At 41.6% G+C, this 12,238-nt stretch overlaps 1 protein-coding gene across 1 annotated transcript in view; it reads right to left on the bottom strand.

The window, feature by feature from the left end:
* LOC122702746 (fatty acid desaturase 2-like protein FADS2B) overlaps positions 1-11,828 on the bottom strand; it is a 41,790-nt gene extending 29,962 nt beyond the window's left edge. Inside the window, exons 1-2 of the mRNA XM_043916532.1 lie at positions 11,532-11,828; positions 328-438 (exon numbers count right to left, since the gene is read on the bottom strand). Coding sequence (XP_043772467.1) covers positions 328-438; positions 11,532-11,828 — 408 coding nt within the window. The remainder of the gene's footprint in view (positions 1-327; positions 439-11,531) is intronic.
* Between the last annotated feature and the right edge of the window lie 410 nt (positions 11,829-12,238).

Here is a 12,238-nt window from a genome sequence, read left to right as displayed (position 1 = left end):
CAGCAGTGATCATCGAGCAGTTATAAGCAGACATGGAACAAGAAAGTTATGTGTAAGCTGCGGGGCAAGAAGTAGGTAGTTAGACACATGGAATTACTGTTTGGCACAGGGCCAAGCATTTCATTCCTTTGCTTCTCAGAGGTTTAAGAATTCTGAGGATCTCAGGAGGATGACATTATTTTGAAATACTCGGAATCCTCTTATTTAAGCTATTGCAGGCCCTCCCAGACATGATGGCTGATTTCCCACAGAAAATGATAAGTTGGCCCTGAAATATACCTCGTCCCCATCCCTCTGCATACTCTTGAGTCCTGAGACCTCACTCACATTTTTGTTTCTCTCCTGATTGGGCTCTTCTGGAGCAAGCTCTCCAATGAGCAGTGGTTTAAGGTACAACTGCACAATGTCAGGGTCTGGATGCATGGCTCTGAAGACGTCCTGTGAATCAGAGAGAACTGTTAGAGGCTTAAAAAGACATGCTTACAACACAGATATCTCCTCTTTCTTACTTCGTTCTGTACCGACCTTAGGAATCAGCACAGGCTATGTTATAGAGCATTTACTTCTAGCCCTAGGTTGACATTTCAAGTTCATTGATCAGAATTACCCTTGAAATTCCTCTATGAAAGCCTCACAATAGCGATCCACCCCCTGAGTGCATGGCTTACTAGGCAAGTCCTGGGTAGAAAGTTGATCCCCAAGCATTGGAAGAGATAATTGGTTATTTTATTGAGCACCAGAAGAAGTAGTTGGCTTTGAGATTATGGGCTATGGCAAGCCTTTAGAGTCAAATCTCAGGCTTGGTGTGGAAGTTGCCCACATTATTTGGAGCATGCAGCAACCAAGACTGCCTATGGAAATCAGATCTGTCAGAGTTTCCCTTTTAGTTCTTGACCAAGGACCAGGGTACAGAAGCTCTTGCATTAAGTTATTTCCAAGGAAAGACAAGTTAAAGTTGATGATGATAACAAATGTCTAAGAGAGCATCGGAGCAAAGCCCTCAAATCCTTAGTTATCTAAAGTAGCACTTTCTTGGCTAAGTTTATCACTGAAGAAGCCTTAGCACTCTTTCTAAAACAAAACAAAACAAAACAAACAAAAAAAACACCATAGCATTCTCTGTAGGGGCTTGAGACAGGCACGAAACAGAGCTGACCCACTATATTTTCCCAACTCCATTCCCATGTTAAGTAGTAACTCCAAGTGGCTATGAGAAGCAGTGTTGATTCTCATGTCCTGCTTAAGTTTGGAAGTAAGAGATAGAGTTTTCTTTTTTTTTTTTTTCTCCAGGGATTTAATTTGTTTGGGGAAAAGGAGGCTTCTCCAAGAGTAAGATACTGCACTTCTTGCTATTATGATTTTGAGAATAGGAAGGATTTAGTATGAAGAGAAATACCAAGATTTTAATTTGAATGTGTGGAATCCATACACAATACTTTGGAGTGGTGGTGTTGCATGGTGCTGATTAAGAAACTGGATCCCCGAGCAGCCTTCCTCCACCTAAATTCAATACTTGTGGTATAATTGTGGACAAGTCTCTTGACCAGTCCATGCTCCTATTTTCTCTTCTTCCCTAACATGGGAGTGACATTAATAGCTACTCAATATATAAAGTTATTATAAAAATTAAGTGAATTGATTAGAATCTGAGTGTCTTATAGTAAATTCTCAGACATATTAGTTCCCTTTCCTATGTGTATACCTCTGGGCTTCCTTGGTGGCTCAGATGGTAAAGAATCTGCCTGCAATGCAGGAGAGCCCTGTTAGATCCCTGAGTTGGGAAGATCCCCTGGAGAAGGGAAAGGCTACCCATTCCAGTATTCTTGCCTGCACAATTCCATGGACAGAGGAGCCTGGTGGACTATAGTCCATGGTGTTGCAAAGAGTTGTACATGACTGAACAACTAAGACACACAGGGATAAGAGCAACCTGCCTTCCTTCTCTTCAGTGAAATATAACAGTTCAGAGATTTTCTTTCCATACTCCACTCGGAGTGAGCTCTGAATTGTTTTAGTGAATACAATGAACCCTCCATCTTCAAAATCTAAAGCAACTTTAGATATTTCTAGAACTACATGCAAGCCTACACATAAAGCACTTTCATATGTGTAGGTTGTATGTGTATATATATATAAATATATATAATGAATGAGATTTTTCAGAGAGGTGCAATATCAACTCTTTAGACTCATTTTTCTAGATTCACTGATGTAAGAAGGGATTTGCATCTGCTAGAACCAGTCCAGGATCTACTGTTCATTCTGCATTTGCACACTTTCTCTGACCCCCTCGGGAAATGCTGCTTTCAAAGATGTGTTTTCGTGTCACATTCAATGACTCTAAAGTTAGTTTACCTAACAGGATGAGAGTCATTCGGTGATTAACAATGCAACTAGAACGTTTCAGGATGGCCCATACTGAAAAATCATGTTCTGCCTGTTGTTAAGGAACAGATGAGGGTGAGAAACAGTCTGAGGGATCAAGATCAGAGTGTAGAGGAGGGTGAGGCCCTGGATTTGCATCTCACTCTGAGCAGTCATCCGGAGCCCTGGAACAGTGTGCTGATGCCAATGTTCCTCTGGGTTCACTGTTTCTTCTGATCTTCAGCAAGATTCACAGGTCAATACTGTGACAACAGAGACTGAAGACCCACAGAGTTTTCCAGAATCGTAAGAACTGCCTTGCTGTGTGGAACTCTTTTCATTGTATTAATGGGCAGCACAAAAGTGGCTTAGGTGGTCTTAGAATATTCAATTTGAAGGAATTGCCTATTAGAGTCTAGATACAGAGTACGTTGTGAAATTTCCTTCTCGAAAAACCTTCAAAAATGAGTGTTTTTTTTGTGTGTGTTTTGTTTTTTTTTATTAACATTATTTGGCAAGTATGCTCTTCCTGAAGAAAGTCTGGGCTAAATTAAGTGGAGAGGGAGTAACACCTTTTTTTTAGTGTTTTCTGTGTGCAAGGTGCTCTATGGGCCAACTCATCATCATCAACTTAGTTTTGTCAGGTTTCATCATTTTTGTTATACATATAAAGACTCCAGATCTCAGGACATTTCCACAGTCAGTGGGAGAGCCAGGATTTGAACTCAAGTCTATGTGGCTTTAAAGCCAAGAAGCCATAAGGTATATTCCAGCCTTAACATGAACAGTTCTTTTCCTGAAAGAAGGGGGACACGAGATTGTTTTGGGAGGATGTTAAGATCAGTACTTGCATGCTAGGCAGTTAGTAAAGGTGTTTCCCACCTTAGGTCTTAATCATGTGCATCACTTTTTCTGTGGCCCCAACCTACTTCTCCAGGTTTGCCTCTCACCATACCCTTCAGGCCTCATCCTGTCCGACGTAAGTCTCCCTGTTCTATCAACATTCCATGACCCTGTGTAGTTCTGAAGCTTCGTGATACATATGGCTCCCTTTGCCTTGACTGCTTCCTCCATTTTTTCAACTTAAAAGTTCCTTCTCATTCTTGAACATCCAGATGAAACATGCCTTCCTAACATAGTCAGGAAAGTTATTTATGATCTCTTCTGGGGTCCCATGACACTGTGTTCCTAGGCTTTTCAAATGATGTTGCAGTGAACCTGTGTATTCACAAAGGCCTTCTTAGTGGCTTTTGAACTTTTTTGAAGACTGGGACCATGCACTATTGATTAAATTATACCTGATGTTTCTTGCTGTACCTGGAATATGACATGGGATCAAGAGATGTCTCATGAATAAGGGAAAGGGTGGATGAATAGAGCAGTATATGATTTCTCTAACAAGGAGAAAGTTGAGAAGTACTGAGTTCAAGGATATGGGTCTTAAGCACTGCTGTCTCTTCCCCACTCTCAGCATCTCTATTTTCTGACCTTTTAATTACTTTATCATCTCTCATTTTCATCTGTTATCTTTTGATTCACTTCTCAACCATCATCTCTATTTTCTAACCTATTTGTAAATTTACACCATAGCTCCTCTTAAGACTGATTATTTCCCAAACAGTATCAACACAGAGGAAAGATGTGATTATCTTTGCTTTCACAAGTGAGTTTGGAAATCCTGCTGATTTTTTGCTGTTATTTAATGGGGGATGGAAAGATGTCCTTTATTGGAAGAGCAGTATGATCCCTAGTGGGGGAGACAAGTATGTAAAGTGAGAAGGCCTGAGAAGGATCATGTCCTTACAATTTAACTACTGTATACAGGCTGTGCCCTGCATCAAGGCACTTGGCCTAGAGGGCATGTGTGGGTTGAAATCCAGGAGACACTCCGTTTGCCAAATCTTGTTCTGCAATCAACCAAAGTGTGTGCCTATTAAATTTACACCAAAATACAGCATAGGGAGCAGTGCAATATGTTGTTTTTATTGGGAAAATGCTTAATCTCTCAAGATTTGATTTGTTTTCTAACTGTGGATACTACTTATTCTCCCACATGGGCTCATTCATTCCTTCATTCATTTATTCAGTCATTACAAAACCTTGCTGAAGACTTAGCCTAGCAACAAAGAGTTTAAGCTTGGGTATCAGATGCCATTAAATGATATTTTTATATAATTATTATTTGGTTCATCTGAAGTGGGTTGAAATTTCCACAAATTCAGAAAAAAAAAGCACCCATAGTGAATATATGTATATAGTCACAAAATCAATATAACTAGAACATAGATTTTGATTTGCTTATCTCAAAAAGCTCACCAGGGGACTTCCTTGTCAGTCTGGTGATTAAGACTCCATGCTTCCAATGGAGGGGTGTGGGGTCCATCCCTGTTGGGCAACTAAGTTCCCCCATGCCTTGCAGCACAGCCAAAAAAATAAAAACTCACCAGAATATTCAATACCCAGCCACTGACACCCATTCCTACATCTTTGGGTAATTTCTCTTCTGGTTCCTTCTCAGATCTCACCTGTTTCAAGGCAAGTGCTAAATCAAGGTCCCTCATATTTCTTGGAGGTCACAAGTTTTGAATAGGCTGATTTATGTGGAGAATATACTTTTTGTCTTTGTTCTGGAAAAGAGCCACTTTGGAGTGGGAAATGTTTACATGAAGTCACCAAGATTCCCCTCCACCCACAGGGATAAACAGAGGGCTATTTTTTTTTTGCCATAACTCACTCTATTATTTGAGAGCTTTCATTATTTGAGATTTTTTCCTGTGATATATTTACTGAGCTCCAGGCCAGACTCTCTCTCTCTCCAGTGTCCCCATTCATGAATATGAATCATGGCATCATGTCTCCATATTCATCTCCAAACATGTTCATCTTCCTGGCTTCATTATCTCATAATGGCAACTGCCACCCACTTACCTACATAAGTCATCCATCAGGCAGTTTAGACTCCTTACTCCTGCTTACTTATCCAGCCACTTATCCCCATTATAAATTACATCTTCTGGTTATCCATCCCCTCTTCTTCATTTCTTTTGTCAGTGTCTTATTCAGGACTTCAGCATGTTCCATGGACTCCTTCCTTTGTTTTGACCCTTTAATTTTTTTTTTTTTTTTTTTTTTTTTTTATGGAACCATAGCCTAATGACAATGTTGTGATAGCTTCAGGCGGACAGCAAAGGGACTCAGCCATATGGATACCTGTACCCATTCTGCCTTGACTAACTCTTCTGGATCTTCAACCTTTACTTAATCTCCAGGCTGGCGTTTGAAAACAGTCCCTCTTCATGGCCATTGTCACCCATTAGTACTTTAACTGCACTTGTCTCTTTACTCTTGTACCTATTTTTCAACTTGAATAATCATTCAAATAAGAATCAAATTAAAATTTAATTTTAAAGTAAAAAAAATAATGTTGACAGCCCACAAAAGATGCAGTTATTACTGATGACAACTTTCCTTTTATAAACAGCTGGAATCCTGGTTGGTTTCCTTGTAGGACTGGGTGTAGGGAGGGAGGCTGGGCTAGAGAAGTGTCATTACCTGCAATGGGAGGAGAGGAAGACCTACAGTGATGGTAAAATCCAGGGTCCTTTGCACAGAACTCAAGACCCTTTCTCCCCCTCCTCCTTCTCTTGTCTTTTTCTTTACCTCTCACACCCTTCATCCTCTCTTCCTCCTTCTCTTCTCATCCTCAAGCCATCGTGTTGACCAGGATTGTGCTAAGCAAAGGATGTGGCCAAGCCGGGACACCTATTCTGCTGGTGCTTACTCACGATGTGAACCTGATCTGTATCCCACCTCTGTACACATCTGCTCTTGCCCCGCCCCAGCCTTGCCTCTGTGATTCCACATGACTCTTTTGGACTTGCACACAGCTTGTTCTTCTTCCACATTGCAGTCTTCCAAGCAGTTGAAACAGATTTTGCTATATTTCCTCTAGGCTTTTGTCATCTCTTTCCTGTCATATTGGATTTTTACTCTGATGAAGAATTTGAGCTCCTCAGTGTCCCTCTCAGAGTGTGATGTTCAGACACAAGGAGGTGGCTGACCATGCACATTGGGTGATAACCCTGACTTCTTTGTTCTGAACATGCTGCTCTTGTGCACACCTCACAAGATTATGTTTACTTCTTTTGTTGAGCTCAGAAATACTGTTGACTACTGATATAAAATTTGGGGCTTCCCAGGTGGCAGTAGTGGTAAAGAACCCTCCTGACAATGCAGGAGACATAAGAGATGAAGGTTTCATCCCTGGGTAGGGAAGATTCCCTGGAGGAGGACAACCTGTTCCAGTATTCTTGCCTGGAGAATCACCAAGGACAGAGGAGCCTAGTGGGCTATAATCCACGGGGTTGCACAGAGTCAGACAGGACTGAAGCAACTTAGCATGCAGCATGCTTCATATGGACATATTGTAATCTATCTAATTAACTCTTCTTGTTGGACTTATATGTTATTTCTGGCTTTTCCTAGGTAAACTTTTCTCGGTGAGAAGATCTGAGCCTCAACTTTACTTACTAGCACTGTAGAAGTATCATTATCCCACTTTCTAGATAAAGTAGCTGAGGCTCCAAGAGCTTCAGCAAGCTCCTCAGGACATTCCTAGTAAGTGGTGGAGCCCACATGCAAACCACACCTCTTTCATTCCCAAATTTGTACTCTTAATCATTAGACTGGACTCCTAAAAATGTTTTAGAATGACTCACCACATGAAAGAATGAATGAGTGAGTGACCCTATGGAACAGACTACCTTGATATCATTATGTACTTTTCATGAGGAGGATGGAGGCTTGGGGAGGATTTTCTATGTAAATAAGGAAAGACACCTCCCTCTAGGCAGGTGGAGCTATGGTCCAGGGCTTGTGCACAGAGGTCATATTTGGTGCACATTTGCCTTCAGGGCACAGCCTGCAAACACTTTTTAGGCTGTAGAGAGACAGCACTTGACCTCAGGTTCTCTGACTTCGTGTTCTTCCCTCCTTCCCTAGAGAGCATGCCGTTTCTCCACCAGGTACTCCTCTGCTCCCAAAGAGTTGGCAGCAATCAGGACTTCTATGCAGGTGTTAAACAGGAAATGTGAATCACACCTCTGAGGCTATGGATGCTGTGATATGAATAATAATAGCTATGATTTAATGAAAGGTGCATCTGGTATTATGCTAAACACTTTACAAGCTTTAGTCTCATTTACTAATTAGATGGGTAAGGTCGTTCTCATTATGCAGATGATGAAGCTGAGTTCCAGAGCATTTCAGTGACTTTCCCAGGCTTATATAACCAGTATGCACACTTCAGGCTCCATGTACTCTGAGTGGCCATGGAATACCATGGTTGTCAGAACTCTCCTGGCATCCTTCCATTCTTCTCTAGCCATCATCCCCTGGAAACTTTTCTCTGAACATTCTGGATCTGCCTTCTAAAAGTCTAGGGTACATGACTGACCATGCTCAGGGTGTTCATTCTTAAGACACAAATCCTGAGGTGTCGTGGGTATTTTCCCGTAAGGTTCTGATTGTTTCTATTTTATTAACCAATTCTTCCCTGTTCACTAAAACTGGATGCAGAATCACGGTCTTTCTCTAGCTTCTGGGAGATAAAAACTCACCAGAAAATTACAAATTCATCAGCTGAGCTGCTTCCTGCAAGCTACGTCTACCAGTTATATTCAAGGTGGTTGAAGGTACATATTTTTGCTAACACATCCTGTGAGCTGATTCTGTGACTTGTGTTAGAAAAGCATTGTCCATATTTTCTTTGTGTTGTGGAGATGAGATCTGTGGTATTTTTTTCCTTTTTTTTTTTTTTTTGCCACTTTAGTTTTTTAATTGAAGTATAATTGCTTTACAGAATTTTGTGGTTTTCTGTCACACATCAACAAGTATTTTTTTCCCTTTATTTTTGTTAATCTTTCCCCTGATTCTTGCACAAATGCCTGTCACTTGGCTTCTTCTATCCTCAGCTTTCTGGCTTCCTAGGGTCTTCCTGACACATGTGAGACTCCCATTATGGGCCACAGGCTCATGTGCACTTTCCCAGGAAAAGGTTGAGCTTTGGTGGGGATGTGGAAGGGTCTGTTCAGAGAGGCATTCCTCTGACTGCAGAATCAAGACAAGAAGATTGTAGAAGACCCCGATTAGACAGAGAAGTTGAGAAATTGGGAGAAAATGAGAACTGGGGGAAAAAGATGTTGCTAGTGTCAAAAAACAAAATCTTTCTTACTTTGCAGTCTTGCCGTATGCTTGTGTATTCTGTGTTTATCAGTCAAGTAACACTCACAGAGCAGAGCTTCATGAATCAATATTTTTAATCCTATGCTTTGAAACCAGTTGGAAAAATTATATACTAACATGAAAACAACAAGGATAACAAAAAAAAAATCTGTTTAAATTTCTACTGTATAATATGCTAATATTCTGATTTTGAAATAGTTTATTTAACACATTTTTTTCTCCATTTCTTCATGTGTATAATGTGGAGAAAAAGTTCCTAATTGGGCTAAAACCAACTTTCTTATAGAATATTTTAGAAGGGATTCCTAAATGCAGTTAATGATTGAGAGACCTCCCTCTTCAATATTAAATGGGCATTTTATTTCTAAGATCAGCTATAAAGGGCTTTATGGTAAAAAGCCTGTCTGATTTAAAAATGTGTCACTGTTATCTGTGGGCTGTGTGATACATAATTTTCATGTTTTAGCATCAGTTTTTTTTTCATCTTTAATATGGGGCTACCATTCACTTCCCTTATGGTGAGGTTTAAGGGACGTCATGCATTTGAATGTTTTCGAAGAGGCAGAGGAACCAGAGATCAAATTGCCAATATCCACTGGATCATCGAAAAAGCAAGAGAGTTCCAGAAGAACATCTATTTCTGCTTTATTGACTATGCCAAAGCCTTCGACTGTGTGGACCACAATAAACTTGGGAAATTCTGAAAGAGATGTGAATACCAGACCACCTGACTTGCCTCTTGAGAAACCTGTGTGCAGGTCAGGAAGCAACAGTTAGAACTGGACATGGAACAACAGACTGGTTCCAAATAGGAAAAGGAGTACGTCAAGGCTGTATATTGTCACCCTGCTTATTTAACTTATATGCAAAGTACATCATGAGAAACGCTGGGCTGGAAGAAGCACAAGCTGGAATCAAGATTGCCGAGAGAAATAACAATAACCTCAGATATGAAGATGACACGACCCTTATGGCAGAAAGTGAAGAGGAACTAAAAAGCCTCTTGATGAAAGTGAAAGAAGATAGTGAAAAAGTTGTCTGAAAGCTTAACATTCAGAAAACTAAGATCATGACATCTGATCCCATCATCTCATGGGAAATAGATGCGGGGACAGTGGAAACAGAGTCAGACTTTATTTTTGGGGGCTCCATAATCACGGCAGACGGTGGCTGCAGTCATGAAATTAAAAGATGCTTACTCCTTGGAAGGAAAGTTATGACCAACCTTCATAGCATATAAAAAGCAGAGACATTACTTTGCCAACAAAGGTCCATCTGGTCAAGGCTATGATTTTTCCAGTGGTCATGTATGTATTTGAGAGTTGCACTGTGAATAAAGCTCAGAGCCAAAAAATTGATGCTTTTGAACTGTGGTGTTGGAGAAGACTCTTGAAAGTCTCTTGGACTGCAAGGAGTTCCAATCAGTCCATCTTAAAGGAGATCAGTCCTGGGTATTCATTGGAAGGACTGATGCTGAAGCTGAAACTCCAGTACTTTGGCCACCTCATGCGAAGAGTTGATTCGTTGGAAAAGACCCTGTTGCTGGGAGGGATTGGGGGCAGGAGGAGAAGGGGACGACAGAGGATGAGATGGCTGGATGGCATCACCGACTTGATGGGCATGAATTTGAGTAAACTCATGATGGTGATGGACAGGGAAGTGTGCTGCGATTCATGGGGTCGCAATGAGTCGGACGTGACTGATTGACTGAACTGAACTGAACTGAATGCTGTCTTCAGACTTCCCAAGTGGTGCTAATGGTTAAGAACATTCCTGCCATTGCTGGAGAGGTAAGAGAAACAGCTTCCTGATCCCTGGTTCAGGAAGATTCCCTGGAAAAGAGCATGGCAATCCACTCCAGTATTCATGCTTGGAGAACCCCAAGGACAGAGGTGCCTGGTGGGATGTGGTCCACAGGGTCGCAAAGAGTCGAATGTGGCTATGGGGCTTCCCTGGTGGCTCAGACGGTAAAGCGTCTGCCTGTAGTGCCGGAGACCTGGGTTCAATCCCTGGGTTGGGAAGATCCCCTGGAGAGGAAATGGCAACCCACTCCAGTACTCTTGCCTGGAAAATTCCATGGACTGAGGAGCCTGGTAGGCTACAGTCCATGGGGTGGCAAAGAGTCGGACATGACTGAGAGACTTCACAGTACAATAAAACGACTTAACATACAAGATGCATGGTATTTTAGGCATCCATTGAAAGTCTATTTTTTTCAGCTATTTTGGTGCAGGAGAGTTATGAGGAAAAACAGTGAAGGAAGGTGATTAAGACTGAAAAGAAAGATAAGTGTTTTGAATCTGAGATCTGCTGGCTGGGTGAACTTGGGACAGTCACCTGACCACTCTGATTTCAGTTACTTCTTCCATAAAAGTGGGTTGTATTACCTGTATCACACTGAATGAACTATATGACAAAAAAGAACTCTACGAAGTCTAAAAGCCTGTGTCACTGGACGCCTTCAAGATCGTTCAATGTTTTGGTGCTCGCCAGATGAATTGCTGTCTATTTCATGCACTCCAGTTGTAGGAGTCTGAGATATTTCTACTTGGGTGAAGATGTTTTTTTCCAGATTTTACTCACCTATTTGTAATTTTCTTCTTATAAGACAATGACTCCATTTCAAAACAAAACAAATAAAACAAAATCATAATGTCAAGAACAAAAACCAAAACCTGAAATACACATAGTATTTACTGTCAGAATCTGAGCCCACCCCAAACCTAGTGTAAATAATAGCTAGACCTTGAGGCTTAAATAGCTTTCAAGTTTTTGCTGGATAGAAATCCTGAAAATTGGTTTGGGAGGAGATGAGTGATCATGGAGCTTGAACATGTACTTGAAATGCTTTTGGAAAGACAGCCAAGGTCCAGCCACCCAGAAGCTGGAAGAGAGAGAAAGAGGGCAGACTTCGAGTTCCTTACCGTGGCGTCTTCCCCAGCATAGTGGTTGAGGACCTCGCGCCCACCAGGATGCCTGTCAGCCCAGGCAGTAACATCATAGACCTTTCGATTGATCACCAGCCACTGGTCAGTCTCCTGATTGTGTCTCTGGATCTCCTGCCAGGTGTACGTGTTGAGGCTTTTTCTGGGCAAGTCACACTTCTCTTTTGCCTTCTGCCTTGCAGAGAGCCTGGCTTTCCCATTTGCTATTGGTTTCTCCTTTGCCTGATATTTCTCACCTAGGTACAGCTGGCTCTCAGGCTTTCCTTCAAACGTCATTGTCTTTGAACTTAGAATTTCTGGCTTGACACCTGGAATTTCTAATTCTCACCTGATTGAACTACAGAATGACCTTTTCCCTCTCCTTTTATTCTAGGAAGTAAGAAGCCGACACAGAAACCTTTTTAGCCAGCTTGACTCTTGGCAAACCTGATGCTGAGCTCCTTCTCAGCCTCTCACTTCTCTGTCCTGAGTCTTTTTTGTCCTGATGAAGACTGGACTACCTTTCCCCGCACCCCGGAACTTTAGTCTACCTTTCTCTCTTCAGTTTTTCTCTCTCTGCTGGCTGATCTTTTAGCAGCATTCTTATTCATCATTAAATGTCCCTTAGTCAAGAGCTGGAGCGAATCACAGCCCAGAGGATGTGTGGCCTGACCCCTGGAGGGAGAGGCTGGGCTCCCTCTCTGCTG

Source organism: Cervus elaphus, chromosome 1 (assembly GCF_910594005.1).
Source record: "Cervus elaphus chromosome 1, mCerEla1.1, whole genome shotgun sequence".
In the NCBI taxonomy this organism is placed as follows: domain Eukaryota; kingdom Metazoa; phylum Chordata; class Mammalia; order Artiodactyla; family Cervidae; genus Cervus; species Cervus elaphus.
This window is presented reverse-complemented; position numbering and strand designations above follow the sequence as displayed.